The sequence below is a fragment of the Eubalaena glacialis genome, chromosome 4 (assembly GCF_028564815.1).
Source record: "Eubalaena glacialis isolate mEubGla1 chromosome 4, mEubGla1.1.hap2.+ XY, whole genome shotgun sequence".
NCBI classification, from domain to species: Eukaryota; Metazoa; Chordata; class Mammalia; order Artiodactyla; family Balaenidae; genus Eubalaena; species Eubalaena glacialis.
In genome coordinates, this window is record NC_083719.1 from 75,716,830 (window position 1) to 75,743,796 (window position 26,967).

At 36.4% G+C, this 26,967-nt stretch overlaps 1 protein-coding gene across 5 annotated transcripts in view; it reads right to left on the reverse strand.

Annotated features, from left to right (window-relative positions):
• Positions 1-26,967, reverse strand: part of ARB2A (ARB2 cotranscriptional regulator A) — a 403,635-nt gene that overhangs the window by 39,434 nt on the left and 337,234 nt on the right. The window contains exon 11 of one of the 5 annotated variants that reach the window (XM_061189442.1): positions 4,157-4,234. The exons of the other annotated variants lie outside the window; for them this stretch is intronic. Coding sequence (XP_061045425.1) covers positions 4,215-4,234 — 20 coding nt within the window. The 3' untranslated portion in view covers positions 4,157-4,214. Of the gene's footprint in view, positions 1-4,156; positions 4,235-26,967 lie in introns of those variants that run through there. 5 annotated transcript variants of the gene reach the window in all.

Sequence of the window (26,967 nt, forward strand, 5' to 3'; positions counted from 1 at the left end):
TTTGAGTTAATAGGCCATTCCGAAGAAGATTATGTAATCTTCTAACAAATGACAGGTACTAACTAAATCAATACAATTTTTTATTCCCTTATTACCACTTCTACACTTTTGTGTTTGCCATATTCCGTATGCCTCCTGGAATGCTTACCTTCCTACTCAACAATGCATATCCCTGATCTTCTTCAAATTTGGTTCAAAGCTCACTGTTTAGGAGCCTTTACCTTAAAGCTCCAGTCGTGGTGTGGTGCTTAGATACAGGAGACCATCAGTAAATGCTGCTAACTATGTACACGGACTGTCAACACACAATGATAGGCCAAAATCTTAAAAATAAACTTTATTCATGAGTTGTAAATATAAGAAATGTGGTTCATAAAAGGAAATTTGGAATTTTTATTCCTTTAGAGTCCAGAAATGGATCTGTAAACTTCATACCACAATCCATGCTCTGAGACAATGCCCAAAATGAGTTATGGGATTAAGTCATATCAGTTCCTGGTGATGAGCTGTATCTATAAAACTGGCAGTGAACAGGTTTTTGATATTATTTGTTTCTCTCTACCTTTTACGGTAGTTAGTTTTTTTAACCCTTTCAACCACTTCCCTTTCCTCTTTTCTCCTTCTTCTGTATTCCTCCTTTAGGTTGAAACTCTATTTTACCCTATCTCTCTTCTCAGTAACCTATTCATTTCCCCACCTTCTGGCTGTTTAGTAGTTTTCAAAGTTAACATTAGAATTTTCCTTAAACTGAAAGCTTCTAATGGGTAAGAAATATACCTACCATTTCTACACATCTAGAACCTCTTATAGTGCCTGAGATAGTGTTAGCTATTCAGAATATTGTTGAGAACGCTCAACAAACTGTGTATAGAGGGAATGTAGTCCAACATAATAAAGGCGACATATGACAAGCCCACAGCTAACATCATACTCAATGATGAAATGTTGAAGCCTTTTCCTCTAAGATCAGGAATAAGACAAGGATTTTGATTCTCGCCACTTTTAGTCAGCAGAGTACTAGAAGTCCTAGCCAGAGCTATTAGGCAAGGAAAAGAAAGAAAAGACATCCAAACTGGAAAGGAAGAAGTAAAACTGTCCCTATTTTCAGATGACATGATATTATATATAGAAAAACCTAAAGACTCCACCAAAAAACTGTTAGAACTGGACTTTCCTAGTGGCATAGTGGTTAAGAATCCGCCTGCCAATGCGGGGACATGGGTTCAATCCCTAGTCCAGGAAGATCCCACATGCTGTGGAGCAGCTAAGCCCGTGCGCCACAACTACTGAGCCCGTGTGCCACAACTACTGAAGCCTGCACGCCTAGAGACCGTGTTCCGCAACAAGAGAAGCCACCGCAATGAGAAGCTCGCACACCACAACGAAGAGTAGCCCCTGCTCGCTGCAACTACAGAAAGCCCACACGCAGCAACAAAGACCCAATGCAGCCAAAAATAAATAAATAAATAAATTTATTAAAAAAAAACTGTTAGAACTAAATCAATGAATTCAGCAAAGTTGCAAGATACAAAATCAATATACAAAAATCAGTTGCAATTTTATACACTAACAGTAAACTATCAGAAAAAGAAATTAAGAAAATGATCTCATTTACAATAGCATCAAATAGAATAAAATACTTAGGAATAAATTTAACCAGGGAGGTGAGAGATCTATGCACTAAAAACTATGAGATACTCTGTGAGTTTGTGTGTGTGATGTTTGTTAAACAATAAAACTGTAAAAGTGTTTTTTAAAAAAAAAATGCTCATGTTCAAACTGATTGAATCTTAATATCTTAGAGTAAAGCAGAATAATAAAGGAGGTCATATTGGCTGAAAAAAAACCTATGAGATACTGATGAAAAAAATAAAAATAATATGTTGAGTTAATGCTATTTTATTTGTAGGGCATAAAGGACTATAATCTGCAAAAGCAGAGCAGGTACCTGCCCCCATATATAAGGATAACAAAAGAATGGGAATAGGATGTTGGTTGGCAGAGCTTTTAAAAAGCAACATGGGGAGGAGAAAATCAGGAGCTTTCCAAAATACTATCAATAGCTAGACAGAAGAAAATGTAAATTTGAATCCATTTAATTCAATGTATTTAAGATGTTATTTAAAAGGGTTCTTTTTTTTTTTTTTTTTTGAATTTTAGGAACAGGGCACCTGAGTATATAAACCTGGGGATATTCCCCAACTTCATTTCACTCTGTATTTTGTTCTCCTCCATCATTACATTTGTTAAGATCACCTTCTTATCAAAGTCTTCTCTCTTATTCTTATCATCCATCGTGTTCCCTCCTTATTGATCATCAGGCCATGAATCAGACAATGGATATCTTTAATACAGTGGATAGTGTCAATATATAATGCAGACATCGCATCTACTCAATCTACCAGGTCTGTCGATCTGCCATGGGAGAAACTGGGTCGGCCTATAATTTGATGTTCACAAAAGCAAGCTGATAATTACATAGAAATTTGTGTAATGTTTGAATAATGATTTTGGATAATACTGGTATTCTCTAAAGTATCTAAATTAAGTTGATGGGATCATAACTTTATTTTTTAAAGTTTTATTGGAGTATAGTTGATTTACAATGTTGCGTTAGTTTCAGGTATACAGCAAAGTGAATCAGTTATACATATATCCACTCTTTTTTAGATTCTTTTCTCATATAGGCCATTACAGTATTGAGTAGAGTTCCCTGTGCTATACAGTAGGTCCTTATTAGTAATCTATTTTAATATATATAGTAGTATGTATATGTCAATCCCAATCTCCCAATTTATCCCTCCCCTCCCCTTTCCCCACTGGTAACCATGTTTGTTTTCTACATCTGTGACTCTATTTCTGTTTTTTGTTTTTTTGTTTTTTTTGGTTTTTTTACAAAACCACACTTTTATTTATGTACTTTTCAATAAGTTTAAATCCTTGTCTATTTCTGTTCTGTATATAAGTTTATTTGTACCATTTTTTTAGATGCCACATATAAGCAGTATCATATGATACTTGTCTTTCTCTGTCTGACTTACTTCACTCAGTATGACAATCTCTAGGTCCATCCACGTTGCTGCAAATGGTGATCATAACTTTAAGAGTCACCCCAATCTGTATCTTTGAAGTAAAATCTGTCCCTTCCCAATTCTGGTTTTCCTTATTACTGCTGTATTCCCCACCACATAAAAAATAAAAATAAAAATACAAACTAGTCTGCCAAAGCAGATAACCTTGCTCCTTAGATTTGTGAACGCATGAACAATATACCAAGCACACAAACAAGTTTCCTTTTTAAAAGGTGATAACACTCAACGGTTGAAGGGTATGGTTTTCAGACATTTGTACCATAACACTAAAATGGTAAAACTGTTGTTATGGAAATGGGAAGAACTAGGTAGCATCTGGGAACATGTTTTCTAGAGGCTCTTTTTTTCCAAGTTTGAATAGGGCTGACTGGGTTACGATTTTTGCAAAGGGTTACTTAGCCACTGGAAAAAATGTATAAAACCGAATTCCTAAATTTGTAAGGTAACATTAAGCTGTGGATTCTTAATAAAATGTTATTAAAATTCTTTAATAAAGAAATCAAGGGAAAGAGAACTTGCTTTTATTTTTTATTTATTTACTTTAAAATTTATTTATTTATTTATTTATTTTTGGTTGCATTGGGTCTTCGTTGCTGCGCGCGGGCTTTCTCTAGTTGCGGTGAACGGGGTCTACTCTTCGTTGCAGTGTGTGGGCTTCTCATTGCGGTGGCTTCTCTTGTTGCAGAGCACCGGCTCTAGGCACGCAGGCTTCAGTAGTTGTGGCACACGGGCTCAGTAGTTGTGCCTCGCAGGCTCTAGACCGCACACTCAATAGTTGTGGCACATGGGCTTAGTTGCTCCGCAGCTTATGGGATCTTCTCAGACCAGGGCTCGAACCCATGTCCCCTACATTGGCAGGCAGATTCTTAACCACTGAGCCACCAGGGAAGCCCAGAACTTGCTTTTAAAGTTACATGCTTATTGTTATGTTGGGGCTATTGAAAAACTGTCTCCATCACCGTGGCAAACAGGTGATCTGTACAATCTGCATGAAATCTGCACTGGTCAGAAGTGGCTAAATTTGAGGATGCGTACAGCCCATGTTAGTCAATGGTGAGTTTTAAACACTTGTCATACACTGTTAGATGCTCACATTCTTGTTGAATAACTTCTAGTTCACTTCTAGTTAGAAGTCTCATGTGCTGGTGAAAGAAAAATGTTAATGTCATGCATTTGCTATTTTTCTTTTTTGCCTTGCAACCTATCTCTGATCTCCAGACTATTTTCTTCAATAAATGTTTAAAGATAAAAAAGAGAGCACGGTTAAATGTCAAAATTTTGCTTGGAATTATCATTCCCAAACCTATTCCTCTCCCAGACTTCCTCATCTCAGTAAAGGACATCATCCAGATGTTCAATCCAAAAATCTAGGAATCACCCTTCATCCCCTCGCTTCCCACATCTAAATGATTAAGACATGTTGGACACTTCTTCCTATCTCCACTGCTGCCATCATTCAAGCCACCATTATCTCCTGCCTAGGCTACTGCATTAGCTTCCTAAGTGGTCAGCTGCTTATATTCTTGCTCCCCGACCAGTTCATTTTCTCTCTATAATCAGATACCATCATTCTCCAACTCGAGAACCTCTAGTGGCATGCCACTGTACTTAGAGCAAAACAGAAATGTGGACTCTGGGTTTACAAGTCCCTGAACAATCTGGCCCTTGCCTTTATCCTCTCCTCGCTTTACATGTTTCAGCAGCACTAGCCTTCTTTCTGTTTGTTTTCTTGGTCTGTGTAAAGTAAATCTGTGGATCTTCAAGGCTGAAGTAAATTCAGTAAACTTTTCTGAGGGTAAAGGAATATACTTAGCATGATTCAAGACCTGTTAGTTCCACTTAGAAATGCCCTCATTGTCATTAAAAAACCAGCAGATTATTTTAATTCCTACAAAATAAATATTCACATAGGAACAATTTAAAGACAATTTCATTATTTATTTGTTGTATTTAGTTATGTATAATGAATAATGGAAGATTATAAGCATAATATGTCTTGTACATTTCTAAATATGTAAAAATTATAACTTTAAAAAGGGACAGACTTTCTCAAGAATTATAGTCAGTCTTCTATTTATATATAAAAATGCAATGGTGATCGAGTACTTTACAATGCTGGAAAGATCCACACTACTTTCATTCACAATTGTACTATTTAAAATAATTGTACTAAATTTTTTTCTTACTGGGGGTTTTGTAAAAGTGCTTTACAAGAGGAAAGAGATTTTCTTTTGGCTCCTTACAGGAGCATCCGGAATGCCACTGTTTCAGGACTTTCATTGTGATGTACAAAATGCTGACACTGATTATACACTTGAAAATGATGAACTGTTTTCCTCATTAGTATGGGAAGCATTACAAGCCCTTAAAATAAGATATTTTGCATAGATTTTATCCGCCAGGACATTGGTAATTTCAAACCCTCCAGAATCTTGAAGAAGCCAAATTAGTCTGAGAAAATGAATATAGACTGTCATTATTACTGTTATATCAATTGTTACTGGGTGATAATTGTCAATAACAATTTTACTATTAGCTTTTTAATCAACTAAAAAGTGTGGAATACAAAGAATCATAATAGAGAAACAAAAAGCCCAGCATTAAACTTTTGCAATGTGAAGTAAGAATAAAGATAAAAATCCAAATGTAAAAAAGCAACTTTGGATGATAAAGTGAACTAAAGTAGAATTTCAGTGTTACTTGAGAATTTGTTCTAAATGGCAAATAATAAGAGCTGAGGACTCATCTCCTTAAAAACCTTTATGTATTTAAAACCATCCCCAACATTTGATTACTAAAAAGTAGGAATTACAGCTCTAATCAGAAAATACCATCTGACTTTATATGTTATTAAAAAATAAAGCAAAATTTGGTTTATAGAAGAAAATTTTGGATTTGTAGTAGCTGATTCTTTCCAGAATTTTCCAGTAATTTTTCAAACAAGCTCTTACACTGAATAAGAGACTCAAAGCTCAGGAAAAATACCACTTGCATGTACTGACATTTTGTTTTTAGACTGACTGGCTAGTAGCTAAAATAAATGATCATTTAAACTTTAAATGGGAAGAAAGGAAAGAATTAGCTTAGAAAAGGATCAAGGTAGAAGGCAGTGTGAAGAAAGGTAGAACTGCTATAGATGTACTAATGCTTATTTATTTCAATGGAAAGAACTGGTAAGTATGTAGGCATAGTACTAAACACTGGCTAAGGAGACAGTAACTTTGAGAAGGAGCTGAGTGAGTCTTGCTGACGATCAGTTTATTTTACCATTCCCTTGTACGTTGGGTCTAAGTTGTGTCGAGAATTATCTCCAAATCTTAAGGAAGTATTTTATTACATCGTTATCAATTATTGGTTCTAAATTACAAACATACTTACATGTGAAAAACAAAACAGTTCCAAATCTCTTTATGGATCTGGTTTGGGCATGACAATGTTGAATATTTTTAAAATAATGGAACTAAGAACAATATGAACTAAAGGGTTAACCACATTTGCACAGTAGTTTTGGAAAAAGGTGTGACAAAAATGTGGTACGCATCACTGATATTCTAGTGCATATAAAGTATTTCTTAATAAGGAAAAGAAGAAAAAACAAGGATGATGGGTAAGGAATACTTAAAACAATAATAACTACAAAACTTAGTCCAGAACTAAACTGTGCTTAAATGTGAAGAAAAGAGAATTTAAAAATCTCCGTATTTACATGTAAACTATGGTTTTCAAGTATGAGGTTGGGCATTAGCTACTATTAATCTTTATTTTTATTTTTTAACATCTTTATTGGAGTATAATTGCTTTACAATGGTGCGTTAGTTTCTGCTGTATAACAAACTGAATCAGCTATACGTATACATATATCCCCATATCTCCTCCCTCTTGCGTCTCCCTCTCACCCTCCCTATCCCACCCCTCTAGGTGGTCACGAAGCACCGAGCTGATCTCCCTGTGCTATGCGGCTGCTTCCCACTAGCTATCTGTTTTACATTTGGTAGTATATATAAGTCCATGCCACTCTCTCACTTTGCCCCAGCTTACCCTTCCCCCTCCCCGTGTCCTCAAGTCCATTCTCTACGTCTGCGTCTTTATTCCTGTCCTGCCCCTAGGTTCTTCAGAACCACTTTTTTTTTTCTTTTTCAGATTCCATATATATGTGTTAGCATATTTATTTTTTCTCTTTCTGACTTACTTCACTCTGTATGACAGTCTCTAGGTCCATCCACCTCACTACAAATAACTCAATTTCGTTTCCTTTTATGGCTAATATTCCATTGTATATATGTGCCACATCTTCTTTATCCATTCATCTGTCGATGGACACTTAGGTTGCTTTCATGTCCTGGCTATTGTAAACAGAGCTGCAATGAACATTGTGGTACATGACTCTTTTTGAATTATGGTTTTCTCTGGGTATATGCCCAGTAGTGGGATTGCTGGGTCATATGGTAATTCTATTTTAAGTTTTTTAAGGAACCTCCATACTGTTCTCCATAGTGGCTGTATCAATTTACATTCCCACCAACAGTGCAAGAGGGTTCCCTTTTCTCCACACCCTCTCCAACATTTATTGTTTGTAGATTTTTTGATGATGGCCATTCTGACTGGTGTGAGGTGATACCTCATTGCAGTTTTGATTTGCATTTCTCTAATGATTAGTGATGTTGAGCATACTTTCATAATCTTTAAATAATTTAGAAAACTATAGAAAATCACAATCTGATTTGCCTTTTTTAATCACACTACCAGAAACTTAATGTTTGACTATGGACGTTATCTCGGTCTCCTTCATTTCTACTTGGTCTATTTGCGATTTTAGCCACTGCAGAAACCAAACCAAACCAAAATTCATTTTATTCAGTAATACAAATACACATGAAACATCACTGTTTCTAGATACTGAAATGTGACATTTTTTTAGTATCACTTGATAAAGGCAAGGTTTTCAGAAATAAAGTTGTATCTTTCATTTTCTTCTAGTTCCATTAAGTTTTTCTACTTTACAATCTGGATTTTATATACAGCCAGTAGAACCTACATTTCAAGTGTGAGGAAATTTTAAATAAAATAAAGTGGAATGTCTTTAAGCAACACTGCTCTCTGACACTGATGGTTTTGTTTTGGGATACAAAATATAAAACCATTTCCTCAAGATATTTTGTATTCAGCATAAAATATTTAAAACATCTCATTTCCAAGAGATCTGGTGGGAGTTCATGACAGATGTGTTATTTCTTCCTTTTTTTTTAAACAGCATTATTTTGTCTAATTATCACTGATGAGTTACCCATGGCAGTATGAAGTTATTGAAAGAAAAGTAGACCACTTCTTTAGAGAAAAGAACAAACTGGGATAAGATGGAAGAAAGGCACTTATTTATTTATTTTTTGCAAGGTATTCCATAGCAAATGCCCACAAACGGCCCACAGAGAGTTCATTTATTTATGCATCACCATATGATCAGTCCGATTGCCTTTAGTCTCAAACAGAGAAAGCCTTGGTACAAAGCAAAGCATTCTCCAGGTGTTACTTTAGGTTTGTCATTATTTCCTATTTATAGACTCTGTCTAGTAAAAGAAGACAAATTACTCTAAATGGGGGTAAATGTGATTAAATGAGTCCTCTGAAGATAAGAGGGTACATGGACAAGGGTCATTAACACAAGTGACCTCTCTTTGCCCAGACCATATTTTTATTTTGTGGATTTGAAAAAAAACCCAAAAAACTACAAAGCAATAAGAATTTCTACTACATGTATGCAAAGAGAAATAATCTCTTTTATCCTAATAAGCATTTTCATGCTTTTGCAGTATTTTAATAACACACTGCTAGTGCCAAAATACTCTCAGAATACACTAGAACAATATTGGAGAAATTATTCATCCCAAGGAGACTAATTGGAAACACTGAAGAAACATAGTTATAATCAGACTAGATACAAGGACCAGAATGTAAATTAGTGGATACCAAGATCATCTGAATCAAATGAAAAGTTTAAATTTGTAAAGTTTCAATTAAAACATCTATACTCTTTCTTTCACCTGATTGTAGCCCCATATGGCAAGGTCAGCCCTTTCAGTGAACAAACAGCTCAGTCGCCTCCAGTGTAGCTGTTATCTTCCTCAACAAGGGGAGACATGTGGCACAGCCTAAAGCTGGGGCATGAACCCTGGCTAAGCTTAAGACATTTATCTGACAGCATCAGCTGACACTCCACAAACACATTTGCTCTCCATGACCTCAGAGCATTCGTGATTAATCAAAAATGTATCTTGGATCTTGAGAACAAGCTACAACCAGGCACACACAAAAAAGAATATGCTCTAGATCTTGCTTATTGACTCAAGAGGTATACTGAATTTAGAAATAGCAAATAGAATAAAATGATCAATATGTTCTCACTTGTCCGTGGAAGAGCAAACTTTATCCCTCAAGCAAAAGACATTGATCATGTAAATGTTTCAGAACTGCTTTCGAACTAAAGAATGCAAAATGTACATGGCTTACTGGGGGTGGGGTAGGAGGCCTACCAAAGAGGAGCTTTTGCTTTAACTTTAGAAAAAAATCTACAGCTTAGGGACATAAAGTGTATATTTGTAGTGTGTTATACTTTTAAAAACCTGTGTTCCACTTAAAACCTTTTTTGGTAACATGTTGCCAAATGTTCTTAATAAAACATTATAAAAGAGACTTTAAAACTTAATGTAGGAACATTATTTGTGCAGGGAAAACTTCCTACCCCAATTTAAATGAGACACAGTTATAACATATCCCCTACGCACTGTTTACAATTTATAATTTATAATTTATGTCTCTTGGTTCAAACTCACTATTTTCTGCAGTCATCTGCTAAGTAATAAGATTAGCATGTGAATATTGTAATATTCTGCTTCCCAACACAGTATCATTTAGTATATTTTAATTTTCTTTCGTACTTTTCACTTTCTAATAACAATACTGAACTCTAATTAAAGCAATGGGAAACAGAAGTCATATGCCCCACCCTTGATAATATGAAAATGATTATTATTAAAAAAAATCTACAATTGAAATTATTAAGTCCCCTTCTTGCCTGGTTACCCACTGGTTAGGTTACAGTTGTTCATGAGACTACAGCAGATCGTTCCACTAAAGAAAAACTACTTGTCCTGGTCCCTGTTGGCATGGCAAACAAGCTTTCATAGCATGTGCTCACTCTATAAAATGGTGGTACTAATTAGAAGAGATAAACTCATGCTGAGACATGATATGAATAGGCTTTATGTATCTACTAAGCTCACAGCAGTACTAGATTTATACCGTTGTTGCTTTAAACTAACACTAATCAGAAAATTCAACTTCTAACTCTGTATGATAAGAAAGCAAAAGTGATTGAGTTGAAGAAACAGAACCTCAGCCCCTCATTTTTGGTTTCACTTCTAAAATGTTTCCTGTGCACTTAGAGGCTGCCCAGCACTTCTCTCCCATATGTTTACCTAACTTAAATTCTTCAAACATGAACTGCTAGTACCAGATAGCACAGCTGTATGTTTTGACATCCATGGTGAAAATGAGCAGAAAATCTAACTGTTCCATATCAAGAAGTATTTTTACTAGTGCTAATGTGCCTTAAATACCTTGTTCCACAGATGAGTGGCCTGGCACCTGCTGCATGAGAAATAGCCAATTACTGTTCAGTGTCTCTAATTTTCTGATTCAATTAGCATGCTTCAGAGCTTTCCAGTTTAATTGCAAACTACTTCACAGTTAGCTCTCTGATTAATCATTGCCCATCTGCAAGCCATCGGAAAACTTAGTGGAACAAATTTGTGTACTTTGGAATGCTGGGAGCTTAGCAAATCAAACTTGTTTTGGTATATAAAGCTTTAATTTTGTTTGCCCTTTTCAGCTGCACTTGTAAGAAGCTCTGTACTGATTAAACAGGAAGTCCGGACAATAATATGCTACATTATGCATATAATTACTGTAAATACAACCGAGATTGTAGAAACATCATTTAAGGTTAGGCACTAACATGAATGAAGAAGGAGGTCAAGAAAACACATTTGGAATCAATTTCTTTCCATTATGACCAAATGTAAGTATCAAGGGAAAAAAAAAAGCTGTGTGACACACAGTGATGTCATTACAGCACCTGTTCCCCCGAAGGCATTTTAAATTCTGGCTTTTCATGTATTCATAAAATCTTTCTTGTTATTTAATTAGTAGAGTACTAAGTTTTATAAGCTTTGTTTACAAAACATATATTAGGGATTTTAAAGCAAACTGGCACCACATTGTTTATGCTTCATTTTCCCAGCTTTCTTGCTGGTCCACTGAATGTATGAATGATAATGTCAGAAAACAAAACTATTTTAATCGAAGTTTGGCTGGAGTTTAGATTATATCTTAACCCATAATCACGATTTCTTCATTTTTGAACAATGAAACATGAATTGCATATTTTGTTCACTCCTATGAACAAACACCAACCACAGAGGGGATTTTGCATTGTATGAGGAAGGAGGCTCTAAAAATTATCTCTAAAGTCCATTCCAACACTCAGTCTCTCTAGTTCACATTTTACAAAATTTGGAATTACTCTAATGTAATATATTTTATTATATATAATTTTAAAAAGCTTCTAAATACATCTACTATGTAAGAGTTTTCATTTCAAGTTATAAATTGTAAACTCAGGAGGGCAGGGGCCATGTATCCAGCTCAGCACTGTATCTCTGGTGCCTCACAGAGGACCTGCACGTTCTTGGTGCTCAGTTAACATTTTGGATGAAGGAAATGGAAGCAGTGTGGGTTCTGAATTTTTCATGTCATGTCACAGTGCCAGGTTGGACACTGTGTTCTCCTTCTGTAACCTCAACAGGATGCAGTCATGTTATCTCATAAAGATGTTGACAAATATCATCATTCTATGAATAATTGGCTGAAAGAATTATACAGAGAGAAGAATGCTTTGCTAATTATGATGTCATGTAACGCTTTGTTGTTAGCAACAAACAACAAAAAGCACAATTTTCCTATCTTTTATGAAGATCCTTAACATGTTATGAAAACGTCTAAAAACTTAAAGTTAAAACCCAAATGACAGCTCTAAAAATAACACTAAAGTCGGAAACATGGTTTCTGGAAATTGCATGATGAAAAAAGTTCACTTAAAAATTTTTACCAATAGTCAGAGATATTCAGTGTGGAGTGACTTTCTGACTCTCTTAACAGTGGACACGTGTGAGGCCGAGATTCCATGAGCGCTCTAGTAGTTCCTATTCTGTCTCTGTTAAGAGGTATAAAACTGAAGTGGGCTCTGTTTACAATAGCCAGGACATGGAAGCAACCTAGGTGTCCATCATCGGATGAATGGATAAAGAAGATGTGGCACATATATACAATGGAATATTACTCAGCCATAAAAAGAAATGAAATGGAGGTATTTGTAATGAGGTGGATGGAGTTAGAGTCTGTCATACAGAGTGAAGTAAGTCAGAAAGAGAAAAACAAATACAGTATGCTAACACATATATATGGAATCTAAGGAAAAAAAAAAAAAAAGGTCATGAAGAACCTAGTGGCAAGACGGGAATAAAGACACAGACCTACTAGAGAATGGACTTGAGGATATGGGGAGGGGGAGGGGTGAGATGTGACAGGGTGAGAGAGTGTCATGGACATATATACACTACCAAATGTCAAATAGATAGCTAGGGGGAAGCAGCCGCATAGCACAGGGAGATCAGCTCGGTGCTTTGTGACCACCTAGAGGGGTGGGATAGGGAGGGTGGGAGGGAGGGAGATGCAAGAGGGAAGAGATATGGGAACATATGTATATGTATAACTGATTCACTTTGTTATAAAGCAGAAACTAACACACCATTGTAAAGCAATTATACTTCAATAAAGATGTTTAAAAAAACAAAAACAAAAACAAAACAACTGAAGTGGGCTGACTTCAAGCTTCTCTGAACTTCAATGTAGGCAGCCAAAGTAAGAAATGCTGAGAAGGCATAATCTGATCATAGCAGCTTAGGCAAGTGAGCAGGCATGCTGCCACGTTCTGCTGCCCACGAGCAGGGAAGCACGGCTGGAATCCCCACTAAGATCAAATTACAAAATAATCAAGCTTTGTGGCCAGGCAGGCACGAGAGGCTATTGTGAGGTCATGACATAAATCAGGGACTAGCCTGGGCAAAACTGTGCAGTCAAAAACAACACTTTTTATACCATACTTATAGCGTGGTTGTCTATGGAAAATAAACTGTTAATGATGCTCAGTTTTTTAATTCAGGAAAGGGCAAATGGCTCTCCCCACACAAGCTCCCACCAATTGAGCCTTATGTTTAGAAATAAGCAATTAAACCCCACACATCAAAGAAAACCAATGAGCTGTCCAAAATGGAATTTAGCCAAGGAGAGACCAAACTGGGCCTTGCTCCCTGTCCTGGGGTTTTCAGACCTACCTCTACCTCATACCTACTGTGTAGCCGAATGTCTATGCATATCAGAGAGTAATGATGGAACAACTGAGCGGATAATGAATGAAACTGATTGTAAAGCACACTGAAAGTGCTTAAAGGACCCAAATATGATTTGAGAGGGTAGCGCATCTTGGGCCAAGAGAGTCATTTCTGGAAATAATCCCATTATGCAAAAAGAGCAGAATATTCTTGGGGAAGCTGGCTGATATAGATGGCTCTAACATGGCACCAAACCCCAGACAGTGATAGTCTATAGAGAAGTGTTACTGTTTGTATATGGTTCCCAAAGCTGAACCTGCTATAGAAATTACATTTTATTTCCTGAGAAGTTTCAACATGATTGTCTGTGTTATACTAAATATAAAAGACAATGAAATTATAGAATATAGTTAGCCTCTCCATAGAAGAAAAATATAAAAATCAGGGTGGAGATTTCAGAGACAATAGCAGAACTCCTAGAGAACTACTGTTTGGCAAACTTTTGCTGGGATGACCATAATCAACGTGGATGGACCAGCTATTTCGAAGCCAACAAACAAGCAAAAACCTAAATGCAGTGTAATCAAGGCTTTTTGGTAAACAATAGAAGCAGGCATACCAACAGATCAATGGCACACCACTTTGTGAGAACTTCCAACAGGGGTTTCAAAGAAACACTTTTAGGTGGTTCAGTGTGACCTGAGGGCCATGTGTTGGTTTTTCACTTGTACCCCTGATGTACTGATAATTACCATCATCAAGTGATATCCTTCTGAGACATAAAAGCAATACACCTATTTGCACACTACAAATTCAAAGAGTGTTTTTAACTTTTAAAAGGAAAAATACAAGCGACTATAAAGTTCACAAGAATTTTTAAAAAATGAAAATAAAGGCAAAAAGTAGTCACTTTTAGATAGGAAATCTTATAAGAGATATGAAATTTAACATCTACTGTACTTTAAGCCTATAACTTATTGATAATTTAAAATTATAATTAGTGTTCTTGGGACCGAATGCTACACAGAAAACTAAATATGCACATATGTATGAGATGTGAGATGCTGCTGCAGAAGAGAAATACCCTATTTTTAAAGCAAAAAAAAAAAAAAAATCCTACTGAAGTCTATCCTTTCATTTATATGTCTCATATAAATTACACATAATTTTAAATCTTCAACACGTTGAAAATGGCCAGGTCTCATGGCACTTCTCCTTTATTATCTCCCATTTTCACTTGGCCATGGCAATGGAGACTTTCTAGAGAATATTAGGGATTAAAAATTATATACTTTGAATTGACCCAAGAAATGACCACTAGAAAAAATTAATTTTTATTTATATAAATCTGGTAAAAATATATGCATAATAATTTTTCTACTCTAAAGGCATTTTCTTATGCAGTAACACCACAAAAATAGCTTAAGTTTAAAATAGTGGATTTCCCATATGGTTAGTCCACAGCAAGATAAAGTTGTAAATGAGGGGACTATGTGAAGAAAACATAAAAATGCCTTAAGGGCACATACAAAAAATGTGATTTTGCATGATTTACATACACAATTTTATTCCCCAAAATTCAAAGAGAAAAGCTTAATATGTCATAATTTAAACTGTATTCCTCATCAAGTATTCCTGATTACGTATTTAACTCTAAGATGCATAACTCAATTTAGAGCATAATGTGGGAGAGGAGTTAGTAAGAATCTAACCTTTTGCATTTCTTGACTTTTTTGGGCTTGTGGTAAAGCTGTATTTATAGAGATTCTACACTTTCAAATTTAAGTCTTGAAATGTCAGAAAAATCCCAAAGCTGAGATCTCACAGAAGGTGATTTTTAACAGTCCTTAAAAGTAAAGACTTTATGATCTTCTGACAACTGGAGCTTTCACATTTTACGATTTAAAATTTTCAGTCCTAATATTACATAAGCACACACAGTGGTATGCTTTTAAAGATTCCATCACCTTTGATAAACCTGGAAAGAAGAAGAAAATAAGAAAATAGAGAAAGTTGTGAAGTTCAGGAATATTATAGAAGCACAGACATAAAGAATACTTTAAAAGTCTTCTGTATTTAAACGTGGTCCCTCATAAGAATATATTTCCAGTGTAAAAGAAATCACAAGATCCAGTTAATTTTTGATTATTTATAGTAATAAAAATGTAGATCTAATTATCTTGGAGCTGGAACTTGGATGAGGAAATAGAGGCCAAGAGAGGTTAAACGACTTGATCAAGATTATACTGCTACTTAGTTGTAGACTTATACCTTGAATATACCAGGTTTCTTGTCTTCAAGTTTCCTTACCACTCCCATAGCTAAAATTTTATACATAATTCTTGGAATTCATTTATTTTCAATGTATCCTCCTACCATCAGTGTGGCCACGGACAAGTCATAAACTCTAGTTTTCTCATCACTTTCCAACTCAACAAATATTTTCCCACTACCTACTATGAGCCAGATGTAGAGATTACAAAGATGATAAGACATGGGTTAATCTTATTTTATGGTTTAGTGAGGGAGAGAGGACTGGCAAACAACTTTCATTAAAGGCAGTACTTAATTTGACTAGAAAGTCATTAAGTCCAAGGTGCCATTTAGTTTCTGATCAGCAAGATTAGACTACATGATGCCTAAGTCCTATTCTAAAACAATTTGAATTTCATTTTTCCCCTCTATTCTTATTTCTTTGATGGACTTCTTAATAAGTAATTAATTGATAAGACCAAAATTTCTAAATATTGGAAGTGATTTCAATGGAACACAGTGATACGTTTATGAATAGATATGCAATGAACAAAGCCTTTTATGTGCAAATACGTTTGTGAAATTATGGGTTTCTTTGGTATAGGCCTTTAATGTGTAAATGTTCATTGTAACTCCAGAAGGAAAATTCAATATGCAATGTTTCCTTTTTTTAATTAAGAAAAAAAATCCCCCCAAAAGGAACTTGTATTACTATCTCTATATCTCAGGATTAGTATTCTAAGGAGCATAGTTTGAGTAACACTAGCCCCAACTACTGTAATATCCTCTTAACTGGTCTTCTCCATCAACCCATCCTACACATGCACTGGCTAGTTAATCCTACTAATATGTTGCTTTCATTGTATTTCCCTGTTCAGAAACTTTCAGTCATTCTTTGTGGCATATAAATTGAAGTTCACATTCCTCAGCTCTTCTAGATGCTGCTTGTACATTTCTCTTCAACTTAATTTCTCACAATTTCCTTAAACAGACTCCAGCCAAAATGGCACTGAATTTACCAAGCTTTTTCTGTCTGGGATCCCACTACTTTTCTTTGTCTAGATAGCTTCCCCCCTCCACAAAATTACTGATGACTTCTCTGATAAAATCAGTTCAAACTCTGTTGCCTCAATAAATGAACATGATGTGCAACTTCTGACCCTGTTACCTGAACCACTTTCTACAAAACTGTTATGATCTTCTCTTTTCAGTTGTATTTCTCTTTTATGTGTATATTTTATACCTCTTTTGGCTACACTGTGTAAGCTCACTGAGGCCAGGCACACGCTTTGCCTGCGAGAATTCAGTACGTTCTCTTGTACCTAGTATCATTTTAAATGGTGGGAATGGTGAGGCTATTACTGATAAAGTAAAAACCAGAGAAAAGGGAATGTAAACCAGGAGCCTAAATGTTCACTTACAAACTAAATACATAGTAGTTTACAATACATTAACCAAATTCCCTCAAATGTCAAATGGTGACTGCTCAGGCAAGAGTTTTCAACTTTGATTGTTGACATATCCTAAATGTATAATTGAACTATTTATTTAATATTGAAACTCTACTATCCAATGTTTTCTTATTTTAAATCCTCTTGAATAGCTTCAGCGTATTACCCATAAAAGAATAGTTTTAGTTCCAAAAGAGATTTCTATCCCAATGAAGAAATTTTAAATAAGAAGGAGGGTGATGCAGTAACAAATATTTTAAAAGGTCACCTATTGTAATTAATAAACTGCTTTGATGAGACTGCAAAATACTTAACAGTCTCCTAATTTTAGACTGTGGTGTAACTTTTTTTTGAACATTCTTCACAATCGATTTGGTCTTGCCCATCAAGAAAATGAGTGTTGCCCAGTAATATTCGGCACTGCAATTGTAAATTTTTCTGAAATTTGGATAACATTTAACTTCGAGTGACACAAGGCCTTTGTGAATTCCCACCTCATGAAAAGTTCTCATTTTTAGATATAAAAATTCTTCCCTTTTAGCAACTGAAAGAAACAGCTTTTGAATGTTTTGATTAAGCAAAGCAAGGTTTTTTTAAAGTAAAATATATATTTTTAACCACAGATGAAAATGAACTCCTTTTAAAGTATAAAAATAACATCACCTTTCCTGAATATCTGAATATACAGTATTTATTTTTTTATACATTGTGTTATATTCAATAGTTTGGTAATTCTTATAAATGTAATTAATTAGTTATGTCTGTTACTTTAGTTATTACGTATATACTTTCTTCCTTTTTTTAAACCCTCATTAGAGGATTTGGAAGGTATGAGTCATGACACCAATGACCCTGTTGCTCTCTTCACCACTGTACCTTGGGGCCTAGGACTGTACCTGGCACATAATAGATACTCAATAAATTGCTAGAACATATGCTCCATGAGGAAAAGGAATATATTTGCTAGTTTATTAGTTAAAAATCTGGCCCTTGGATTCATATTTGTAGTGACACCACTCCAAACCTGCTTCCTCACCTGCAAAATGGAGCAGTAATAAAATCTGCCTCATACAGTTATTGTGAAGATTAATCCACATAAATACTTGTGCACGGAGAGCACTCAATACGTTAGCCACTCTTATCAGCATCAACATCATCATTATCATCTTCATTAGTCTCATTTGCCACTTATCTCCTGTTCCAAGCATGCAGCATATGCTCAGTAAACATTTGTTAAGTGAAGAAATGAATCAGTTAAGTGCAGCTGTATCTGCATACACAAGTGGGTCTGACTGCCCTCAGTATACTTCTAGGCAAGGTTCAGACAAATAGCAGTTAAAAAAAAGACTCTAAAAATTAGTGTCATTGAATTATTCTTATTTGAACCTGCTGTTTGGAGATCTAGTTACAAAGTCCTAGTCATTCTCTAGTCCTTGGGGAATAGGTGTTCTATTTCCTTTTTGAACTTCTGATAGTGCCTAGCACAGAGGTTTGTATCACTGCCGCTAAAATCGTATTTAGCAACCAAGTCATACAGGTAAAATTTATTTAGCAACCAAGTCATACAGGTAAAATTTGAAAACAAATGAACACAGATTATAGAATGGGTAAGTGTTAGAATTCTCATAATATTTAACTACATTATCTTAACAAATCTGGTTTGCAGCATTTATATTTCTTGCAATGTTGCTATACATTGAAGTGTCATAGTGAGAATCATTACTTCTATAGTTTCTAACTTAAAACTGCAGTAAAAAATAAATAAATAAAACAAACTGCAGTGAAAATTATGTATCAATAAATAGTACTAAAGAGTTATATTTCTGTGAACTGCCTCATTGTGAGTGGACAACAAAATAAGTCTCAGGTTGTATGGCTCTGAAATACCTATTCTGTCACCGACAAATCATTTTAGATCTTATATTCATAATATTTCTCATCAGAAATGTTCTATATTAAATAGTACTGATAAATTTTCTAATTTGTTTTGAGCTTCACTATGGAAAGATGCTATCAGGTTATACAGTAGCATTATTATATTTAAGATTTATATTAGTTCTTTTTTAATTTATAAAAATGAACATGAACTTTAGTAGCAAAGAGCTTAATTACTTTTTATTAAGACAAGATGAATGGTGAATAATTATTTTAACTGGGTGAAGAAAAGAAGGGATGAAGACTGAGACAAGAGTTAATCTTAAATTCCTCTTTTTACTGTGTACATTCTTTGTGCAATTATTTTGTTTTCACTGTATTTTCCAGATTGAAAATAAACTTTAAAAAACTCATAAAATATTCATAAACCCTGATCCCCTTCATCACACCATCTCCCAGAAGTGTACTGAAAAAAGAACTGCAGGTCCTAAAAGCTGAAGCCAGTGGTTCTCAAACATTTGTGTGTACACTGCAGACTAACCAGGGGTACTTGTTAAAAATGCAGATTCCGACTGAATGTCAATATTATGACATAGTATGAGTGTGTTTCGTGTTTGGTAATTGCAATCATTGTTGCTTTTGTTGTGGTCATCCATTTACAATGCTTGGTGTCAGTTTATTTCTCTCTTGTAAAAATAAAATACAGTGTGTGTGTGTGTGAAAAAAAAAGTTAATTATCATTAAACTTTTTTTGTGAAAAAAAAAATGCAGATTCCTGGGACACACCCAGGATTTACTTCTGATCTCTTGAGGTGTGGCTCAGAGTCAAATGAGAAAATGTGTCAAGGTAGAAGAAAGAAAACTAACCAGTATTTGTTCTTCTATCTAAAATCTAAAAACATTCTTCTACTTTCTTCTTTGCCTATTTTTACCTTCTCTGGGCTTAAAGATGGGGCTCTAATTGCTTCTCAGATGCATTTCCAACCCTCTTGGGGATTCTAGAAAGACGCTCAAGCTGAAGCTGACCGCTCATTTTCATACATACTGGACCCAGGGTTGCTGAAATTCCAAACCCTAAACTTGAAAGGAATACTAAACAAACACCAATTTAAAGACACATATAAACCATCTCCCTCCTTACATAATTGTTATAATGAATTGACTACTAATATGTGTTAGGCACTGAGCTAATTAAGTGTTTTATATACACTATCAGTTGCTTTCACATACAAGTCCCCCTGCCCCCAACATGAATACTTCACCAGAAGCAAGAAGGGTGGACAGTTCTGATTCTGTCTTTGCTACTGATTTCTAATAAACTCTTACTTATTCTTTAGCAACTGGGATGAGTCTTCTAAAGGTAAATGAAGGTTGCCAAAGGTGTTGGTGAGAGAAGACCCAGATGTTCAAAGGATGCTTCTCTTCATCCAAGTCCAGCTGTAATCTTGGGAAACTCAAACATCCACATGGATCATCTAGCCAATGCTCTGGGCCTCTCCATTCCTTGATCTTGGATGACCTTCTCCTTCACTCCACTCAACTACTCATTCTTCATGTTTACCTCTGGTCATTACAGCACTCTTCTGCAATAATAAATTTAGACATTCCTCCAATTTGACTACAACCTCCTATCTTTCTAACCATCTTACTCAAATAATCCCCTTATCCAACCTTAAAAAAAAAACAACAATCTTATAGAGCTCCTAGTCCATTCACTCTCCTTTTTCCCTACTAGACTTTTTCTGTTTTCACTTCCTTCCTTAACTGCTTAGAGCCCATGGCCCAACATTTCAATATGTTTTCCTACACTGCCTTGCCTCACTGTCCATTAAGTGCACTTGCCTGGAAAACCCCGAGGTTGGATGAACCCAGCTGACTGGCTTCTCTGGGTAACATACTGTTGCCCCTACAAACAAATCATCATCAGCCATAACTGGGCCCTCAGCACTGCTCAGCCACTGTACTATGTAATCTTAGACAACCCTCCAGATATTATGATTTAAAGAATAAAAAATCATAAAGGTACTAAAGGAAAATAAAAGAGAATTTGTGTATAATTATGGGGTGGGATTTAAGGCATGAAAACAAGACCAGAAACTACAGAAAAAATGATTGACATTTTTGGCTCCATAAAAATTAAAAACTTCTGTATGAAAAAAAAAAACCACCCCATAAGCAAAATGCAAAAACACAAAATATATACCACATATAATAAGGATTGTTATCCATCATTTATAAAGAACTCCTACAAATCAATAAGAAAATGATAAAGATTCAGTAGAAAAAGATCTGGTAATTTATAAGATAAATATAAATAGCTAATAATTATATAAAAATATGTTCAACCTTCCTGCTTATCAAGTAAACCCAAATTTAATTGTTTTTGTAGATTAGAGAGATTAAAATAATTAATAACACTTTTGCTTTTTCAGGATCCTTTAGACCTTTAATAGCATTCGATACTGTCTACCAGCCCTCTGACTCAGAGCATTTCTCTTCCCCTGGTATTCCTTCCTCTGATTTCTTCTTTAGTTGTCGGAGGTCTCCTTCTTTGCAGCTCCTCAAGGACCTTGCTGCACAGCCACCATTTGCTGGGCTTCTCACTGAACATGCCCTCTGAGGGTGACTTCATCAGTCCAATCACTTGCAAATCTCCATCTCTTGAGTTTCAGTCAATATATCTAATAGCGTAGTTCATTTCTACTTGGCAGTCTTGTAGGCGCCGCCAACTCAGCATGTCAAAACTGAGCTCATCATTCCCCCACAAACGTGCTTCTCTTCCTGACTTCGGTTTCTCTGTTAATGATAGAACATCCACATAATTGCCCAAACCAAAAAAATTTGGGTGCCAACCTTGATGCTTTCCATTCTAATACCAATTCAGGTCCTGTTGACTCTCCTCACATCAAAATATTTTCTCCATCTCCACTGTCTCATCCCGGTCATCATAATCCAACTAGTTTTGCATTAGTCTCATCATCCCATCATCCTCCAATACATTCCCCTTATCAGAGCTGGAATGATATTCCCTAGAATTACATTCCCTTTCTTTTTTTTTTTTTAAGTCTATTTTAAAAAAAATAAATTTATTTATTTTTGACTGTGTTGGGTCTTTGTTGCTTCACGCGAGCTTTCTCTAGTTGCAGCGAGCGGGGGCTACTCTTCATTGCGATGTGTGGGCTTCTCATTGTGGTGGCTTCTCTTGTTGCGGAGCACGGGCTCTAGGCGTGTGGGCTTCAGTAGTCGTGGCATGTGGGATCAGTAGCTGAGGCTCGCGGGCTCTAGAGCGCAGGCTCAGTAGTTGTGGCGCACGGACTTAGTTGCTCCGCAGTATGTGGGATCTTCCCGGACCAGGGCTCGAACCCATGTCCCCTGCATTGGCAGGTGGATTCTTAACTACTGCGCCAACAGGGAAGCCCCATTCCCTTTCTTAGAAGCCTTCTTTCCAAGTTCTCTTACAAGGTTGAGAAGGCTCGCCACAATCTAGTTCCTGCTCACTCTCCAGTCTCACTTCTTTTCACAACTCTACCCTCATACTCTACTCTATGGCAATACTGGACTTTCTTCAGTCCTCCAATGTACAATGTATTCTCTTGCCTTTGTCTTTGCCTAGAACCCGGAAAACTATTTTCTGCGCCCCTACCCTTAGCCCTTACACATAATTCCACCCTCACCAAACAGAAGTGGCTAACTCTTACACTTTTCAGTCCTTAGCTTTTTGAGAGCAGGGACTGTGTTTGTTGTTTTAGAGTTGTGTCCTTAGTACTTAGTACAGAACCTGGCATATGGAGGTGCAGAGTGGCTGAACATGAATGAGTTTTGTGTCAAAACCCACAATGCTGCATGCTTTACTCTGGCATTGTAAAAGTGGTGATGAATCATTAGAAGTCTTACTGTCACAGATTAGACTAGGCCAAATTGCTTCCCCATATTGCTAAGATACAACATTCCCCCAGATGTTTGCTCACATAATTAAAAAATAAAGATATTTGTTTGGAGTCAAGTCAGTCCTTAGACTTACCCTCTGTTCTTTTCCTTACCCTCACGCACAGCAAAAATGGGTCAGAAATGTAGACATCTGGTAGATACGAAAAATTTCTTTATGTCCAAAAACAAATGAAAAATCTTGCCCTAGGAAACTTTTCTCCTCTTGGGCTTGTATTGGCTAATGGCATCACTGATCATCCACCTTGTAAAAGTAGGAAGCACTCATCTCTCTTTCTCATTTAAGCAGCAAGTTGCAGTCTCTGTTGCCTAGCAATGTACTCCTTCCTCTCCCATCTCCATGATAACCATTTTAATTCTCATCACGACCTCCCTGAATATACTTCTAACTGGTCTAATCTTGTTTAATCTCTTCTCCTCTAGTCTATCCTCACATCACCACCACCAGTCTGATCATGCTAGTCCTAAACTCATAAAATTCTGGTGGATCCTCACTATCCCTAGAGGATAAAGTCCAAGCTACTCCTTAGCAGAATCCTCTCTATATTATAGACCTTATTTCCCATAACTCCTCATCTCATGGGCACTTGTGCTCAGCCATACTAAATTCTTCCATTCCCTGAAACCCTCGAAGCTAGTCTGTATTCTGTACTTGGGCATAAGATCTTATTTTCCTGTGTAGAATGCCCTATTTTTCTCTAGTCATTACTTCCGGAAACAGTTCAAATTTTACTTCCGGTGAAACCAGTGACTTCCTACTGCGCGTTCATAGCACTTCATGTGTTTTCCTAGCATAGTACTTATCACATTGCTTTGTAATCATTTATTCACATGCTGTTGTGGGGACTGGTAACCGTTCATGAAAACCTTTGCTAAAACAATTAAAACAAAGCACGTGGATGCCCAGCACATTACATTTTCCAGCCTTCTTTGCCAGGTGTGGCCATTTGACTACATCCTTTCCAATGCTAACAAGTGTGGAATTTATTTGTGTCACTTCTGGCCCATGCCTTAAGGAAGTGGGTATGACTCCTCCGTGTTCTTATCCCCCTCTTCCTGAGGTCTAGAATACTGATGAACCTGCAACCCAGCTGTGACCATGCAGATGACAATACTGCTTAGGTGGTGTTCAAGAAATAGGATGGAAGGAACCTGGTCCCTGAACCTGGCTGTGTGGGGTGATGCCATCTGCTTATCTGGAACGCCCACCTTGGACTGTTTCATGTGAAAGAAATGAACTTCTATATTCTCTATATATCTGGGGTCTTTTTGTTAGGGCAGCTTAGCTTTACCTAGCTAATACAGGCATTTTTCTTCTTTTGGTTTGTTGGTCCCGTAAGCTGGCTTATGCTTCTTTGTGTCTCCTGTGACAAGCAAACAGTACTTAAATTAATGCTAGCTGAATAAACCTTGAAGATAAAATGGTACCTTGCCTGTGCTCAGTCTTGCAGAAGGACCAGAGGCAAAGAGATAAGAAGAAGCAATAAACTATGAGAAATGTTTTGTACGTTACCATGTCTGGACATCTTTGGAGACGTTTAGGTCTAGCGATAAAGGATCTGAGGATGCTTAAAGAAATGGAACTAGGAAAACAGATGTAGAATCTGAGATCAGGCTAGAATGAAACACTGGTGACCTCTCCAAAAGGAAGGGAGTAAATGAGGACCATCAACTGCACAAGCAGCAGAAATATGGTTCAGTAATACCCACACCTACCGGATACTGGTCTATTTTCCCCCTGGTAATCCTGCTTTATTGCTTAACTGTACGTGAACTAGTTCCTCAAGACAGGTACTTCCTCTCCTTCACTTCGTCCATCCCTACCATCAACCATGCTCCACAGTATTAACGCCCTGGTACAGCCTCCTCTCCCTGAATGTGGGCTGCCCTCATAACTTTCTTTTTGAACACAGAATATGGTAGAAGTGATGCTGCCTGACTTTTGAGGCTAGGTCATAAGTTTTGCAGCTACTGTCTGGGACTCTTGGAGTACTTACTTGCTCTTTGAATGCTCCCTCTTGGAACCCAGCACATGCTGCAGGAAGCCCAAGATACATGGAGAGGTCATGTGTAGTGCTCCAGTAGACAGCCCTGGCTGAATTCCCAGCCAAGAGCTAGCATCAACTGCCAGCCTTGTGAATGAGCTACTCTGGGTGTCCAGCTCAGTGACCTTTCAGATGACTCCAGCCCCAATGAGAATTTGACTCGAACCATATGAGAGATCCCAGGCAAGAACCTCCCAGCTAGCTCAGTCAACCCATGGGACCATGAAAGATAATAACAGCTTGTTGTTTTAGGCCACTACATTTTTAGATGGTTTGTTATACAGAAGTAGATCACCAGAACACTAAAACTGATATAAACCCGAGCTCTGTACAATGTTTTGAAGACTTTTTCAGCATTACTTGGAAGTGGTTTGGGCTATTAAAGAACAGTGCCTCCTCAAAACCAATGTAACAGCCTTACTTTTTTCTTGACTTAATGTTTTTTTTCTCTTAAGTTTCAAAATCATCATAAAAAATAAGGAATGTTTGAGGAAGCTATTCAAAACCTATTTTTCCTTCAATGTGCTTACTTCTTGAGTGGAAAAAGACACAGAACTATTGTGGAAACAACAAATGGACTAAATTATGCTTAACTTCCTAAGAAGGACAAATTGGAATGGAACATGGAGTCAAAAAGTGCAAACATATCAGTACGATATTTTGTAGTAATGCACAGATTGAAATTGGCAGCATTTATTACTAAATGGACATAGCTGGAATATAGTCACTGTGGTAACCAATCAGAAGAAATTGTCAAGACCTAGTCTGGTATCTACCCCATATATCCCCCATCAAATCAGATTATCCTCATTTAACCATCTCTCAATCTATGGCACTCCTCCGTACTACAGCTCTGGGATAACTTTGCTCTGCAAAATCAATCATTTGTTTCCAAATCAAAGTATCCTAAAGGCTTGGTAATCTTAGAAGAGGGCAAGACTATTGAATCCTGAAATAATTAAAAAATATATAAAGTTTGAATGCAAGGAGTTTAATTTCAAGTTTCAATTTCCATGCCTTCTTCTCTATCTACCTCTCAAACACCAAGTGTCTTAAAGCTGTTCGTGGTCCATCACTGCAATATCTTGACTTGTAGGCATTCCTATGCATGAAATCTTTCCTGAACCTCCATGATAACTTCCTTGTGTCCCATTCTTTCAGTGATTTCACTAAATAGCTGACTGACCTGTTTGAAGAAAAAACTCAAGATGACTCTCATGGCCAAGTCACATGGATTCTATTCCTGTATGTATTTGGATTCTATCCCCTCTCTTCATTTTCACTCTCCTCATCAGCATTTAGGCCTTATTACCTTTTGCAGGGACTACAATAATGACCTTTAGGCTGCATTTTCCCTATCTTCAGACTTTCCTTCTCAATATATTTTACTCACAGCTGCTAGATCAATCTTTTTGAAGTATAGCTCTGACAGTTCATTTCCTTACTTAAACACCTTTGCTCCTACGGGCTTAAAAAAAAAAATATACCCCACCCCCTTAGCCTATCATTTAATATCCTCTGTCATCTCATTCCCAAATAATTTATAACTTTATTTTCCTTATTCTCCATTCACACTCATGATGCATCTACCAAACTCCCCTCTTGCTATTGTCAATGCTTATGTAACATATTCTATACTTTCTAGCACTTGCTCCTGTTGACAATCCTCACTGAAATATTCTTCTTCCCTTCTGTGAATCTCCAAATCCTACCTATCTTTCCGGGTTCAGCCTTAATAGACCTTCCCTCCTCAATCCCGAATGTCTTGTTGGCTCTTATAATTAGATAGAATTACACCTTCTTCCAAATTTTTCTATTACTTATATCAATATCTGCCTTGTGATCCTTATTCCTTTCTCCT